The 3,866-nt window shown below is 41.1% G+C and overlaps 1 protein-coding gene across 1 annotated transcript; it reads left to right on the top strand.

Moving 5' to 3' along the window:
• Positions 1-2,604: 2,604 nt before the first annotated feature.
• Positions 2,605-3,866, top strand: SARC_13371 (hypothetical protein). Its single transcript, XM_014292499.1, has one exon. It carries the CDS (start codon positions 2,656-2,658, stop codon positions 3,784-3,786), a length of 1,131 nt encoding a protein of 376 aa, XP_014147974.1. The 5' UTR covers positions 2,605-2,655; the 3' UTR covers positions 3,787-3,866.

Here is a 3,866-nt window from a genome sequence, read left to right as displayed (position 1 = left end):
ATATATATGTATGTGTCTGTGCGTGTGTATTTGTGTGTATAAGTACATATATATAGGCAAACAAAAGTATATGCAATTGGTATTGTTGCCAACCATTAATTTTACAATATCGAGGGCTATATTCCCTGTACTTCAACAAAGAACTGTAGTACGAGACATGCATCACAACTACAATGCAGGTGGTACCGGCGCACAGGTTGCACAATCACATGCGATTGGAACGTTCTGATGTTTAAAAAAAACTAAGTTCACAAAAAAAAATTGTTTGCAGAACACTAATACATCTTTATTTCGGTTGACAAGGATTATGTTTGATGTAGGTTCCAGAGCACTCTATTTTTTACTTGTGAATATTCTTAGATGCCCCGCTCGCATTCGTGCAAAATTCGCGATAGTGTGACCGATATTTGAATACATGAAGGCGGCAGCGCGAACACGGAGGGCTATATGCGAATGTATACACATTTAAAAAAGAATACATCAGGTATTTATATTATATGCTTTGTAAATTCATACATACATATTTCCATTTTTTATTTTAATTTTAATAGCAAATATATGGTCTTGTTTTATTGTATATTTGTCAAAACACGGCAATTTGACCCAAAATAGAGTCCGGCTGGCTTGCGCTCTGCGGCCTCCTCGTTCCCTTTCTCTCCATTAGAATTTCAAATTTGGGTGCCCTCCAGGTCCAGGCACCAATAATTGTTTTGGTGCGGACCTTAATTTTAATATTTTTGTTCAGCCAAAGCCCAAAGTGTCGTTTCACAATCCGGGACGTTTGGTGCGATGGCCGATGAATTGGCTATAACACTCGATCCAAACCCTAAAAACTCGAAGTTTTTGACCACCCGGCCTCAAGACCTTTCGATCCCAAAAATGGCGAAGTCAAAATTTTATATATTTTAGCTCCATCATGAACTGCCAAAAGCAACCATTCATTTTGGAATAATTTGAACGTTTTGCATTTTTTTTGGGTGAAAATCAGGATGGACGGATCTTTGGTTCCTTTAGGGTCGTTCTTTAATCTTTTGTTAAAAAAAATTTACCAATTTTTACAGTTGCACAGAGCCCTGACTGGCTGACTCCCCTGAGGGCTGAGGGCCTGAGGGCCTGAGACTCTGAGAGTCACAGTCTCAATTCTCACAGTTTTTGATTCTTTTGCTATATATAAACAACACATAAAAACAAAACAACAATCAGTAAAATTCACAGTGTCATGCTCTGCTCTAAATATCTCGCTCCTGGATTCGGATGAGCCAGAGTCAAAAGAGCAGGAACACCCACAGTCCAAACCCCAGGGCTCAGGCGGTCAGGTCACAAGTCCCAGGCCCCTCTAGTAGTAGATTAGCCCCCATACCTGAGTCTCAGGTGAGCCCGATTCCCGAGAGCCTGAGAGCCCGTCGTCCGAGAGCCCGAGACTACGGCTGTATAAAAGTGTAAAACCCGAAATGTCCTATTTACATAATGTCGTCACAATGTATGACATATTGGTGTTTGCCTTTTAGCATAAGTATCAACTCTCACTCGCTAGAGTAGAGTAGTCAGCTATGTATTGTCGTTTCCAGATGTTTTGACTATCTACCCGTGCTTAACAGGGGTAGGAAGTCTGGCATCCGGGCTGAAAAGTAGCTGAATATATGGTATCGGGAGGTACTTTGTCAAAACATCTGGAAACGACAGTACCAACTTAGCCAAGTACCAACACAACAAGAAGAGTTAGCCAACCGTTGAAGTGAACCAAGTATCAACCCATAGAAAAAAATGGAAGAAAAAATATCTGAGGAAAGAGTAGATACAGAGTAAAAATACATTATATGAAACGACATAGATTTCAAAGCGCATATGTATTTAAAAAAGAGCTCTACATCTAGAAAAAACAACCGCGCATATAAAGTTCAGGTGCACACGCTCTGTTGTGTCTTATGGTCCGAGCCTCTGATGAGTCTCTGACTCTCAGCCTCTGAGGCTATACTACTAGAGAGTAGTCCTGAGGCCATGAACCCTGAGGGCGGCCTGAGTTTCAATTCATACCTAAAGTAAAAACTAATAGCCATTTTTTATTTATTTAAATAAAATTAATAGAGCATAAAAAATCAGAGTTACACAAAATATACACGTTATCGACTCTCATATCACTGATAAAAATTTATTAGTAAATATACTGATATCAAAATGTACCGATGTAATTACGTTTTACTGAGTTGGTTTTGTTTTTGTGAAAACATAAAACATCGCATCAAATATCTGAAAGACTGAAACTCGCCCCGTTGTCGCGAACTCTCGCAGAGGAAGATTTGGTGGTGGAGAGGAGCCGAAGGGCGAAGAGGTGCGCTGTTGTGACCCGTGATCCGTGGTTGGGGGGGGGGGGGGGGGGAGGACTGGAGAGGGAGGGGGGGGGGTGTCAAACCATATTGTTTTGATTTAAATTCGTTTTTTGTTTTAAAACAAAAAACAAAACAAAACCGAAAGAAACCACGATTTTCTTCTCGAATGCCATAGAGGTGAGGTTGTTTATATTCAAATTTTGCTATTGTTATGAGTTTGCACAAGCAATAAATAGGCCAAGTTGGCATATAAATAGGAAGTAAAAGAATTACAACGGCTGAAGATCGATTTAAGTTAGATACTCTTATCATAACATTTATTTTACAGATGGACGACTTCAGCGAGAGCAGCTCGAACGAATCAGTCAGTGCACAATGTGTTGGTGATACGGGGAGGCAATCTTTCGCGCCTTCGTTACTACCGGTATCGAACCTTGCCCTTCCCATGGGAGAGCATTTCGAAAACCTTTTCACGTCTGGTTTTCGCTGTCGTAATACGAACAACGTCAACATCTCACCACATCAGGATCGATACCTTTTGGCACCGGAACATACGGGTAAAAGTGTTTCAGCCAGGCAGTATTCAATTCATCACAGAGACCACACTACACATGTTGGTAAAGTAGCTCCTTACCCGAATAGTCAACCGCAAATGCCAACACGACATACTGGCAGAGCCAAAACATCGTACTGGTCAGATTCAAAAAGTTTTGATACAAACACATTCACAAACAGCTGTAAAGAAAGTCGTCCTCAGTCGAGAGAGGATGTGCGCAGCGTAACCAATGACTGGTTGCATACAGCGCAAAGACCACAGATACCACAAACTGATTACACCCAGAACATAACTCTGCACATGCAGGACGTCGAACTATGGCAAAAATATAACAAGCTGGGCACAGAAATGATAATTTCCTCAACTAAAAGTCGTAGGATGTTTCCCTCCATACGATTCAATGTGCAAGGTTTAGATCCTCGGCAACACTACTTTCTGTGGCTACATTTTTCATCTCCTGACTCACCTGACGAACAATGGAAGTGGCGTTCGGAATCGCAATCTTGGGAAGTGCAGAAGAAGAAGGACAAGCGCAAAAACAATACCCCAGAAACAAACGACACAAACGCAAATTTCGAAATATACAATCACCCGTGGGGTGCCGCACCGGGCTCAAGATGGATGGAATTGCCTGTGAATCTTGAGGACTTGCGACTTACTAGCGAGCCTAGTAATACGACTGATGTTAGACTGATGCCTTTCAAGATGTACATTCCTGTGGTGTACATCGCTCCTGCAATGTTTGACGCCAGAAGTCAACAACACAAAATGCTTCCAATGCAAGCGACATACTTCAGACTAGAGATGCAGCAATTTATTTGTTCATCTGCATATCATAATCCTAAAATGACCATTCTTAAGTGTCATACGAACCCTAAGGCACGCTTTCGCAAAATAAATTGATATCGATGACAGTAATAATCTAGATATCATATAAATATGTGAACTTGCGGTAATGAAGACTAAGTACGCGATATATATAT

Source organism: Sphaeroforma arctica (assembly GCF_001186125.1).
Source record: "Sphaeroforma arctica JP610 unplaced genomic scaffold supercont1.3202, whole genome shotgun sequence".
NCBI classification, from domain to species: domain Eukaryota; class Ichthyosporea; order Ichthyophonida; genus Sphaeroforma; species Sphaeroforma arctica.
The sequence above is the reverse complement of the archived record's forward strand: the minus strand, read 5'-3'. Positions and strand labels throughout refer to the sequence as shown.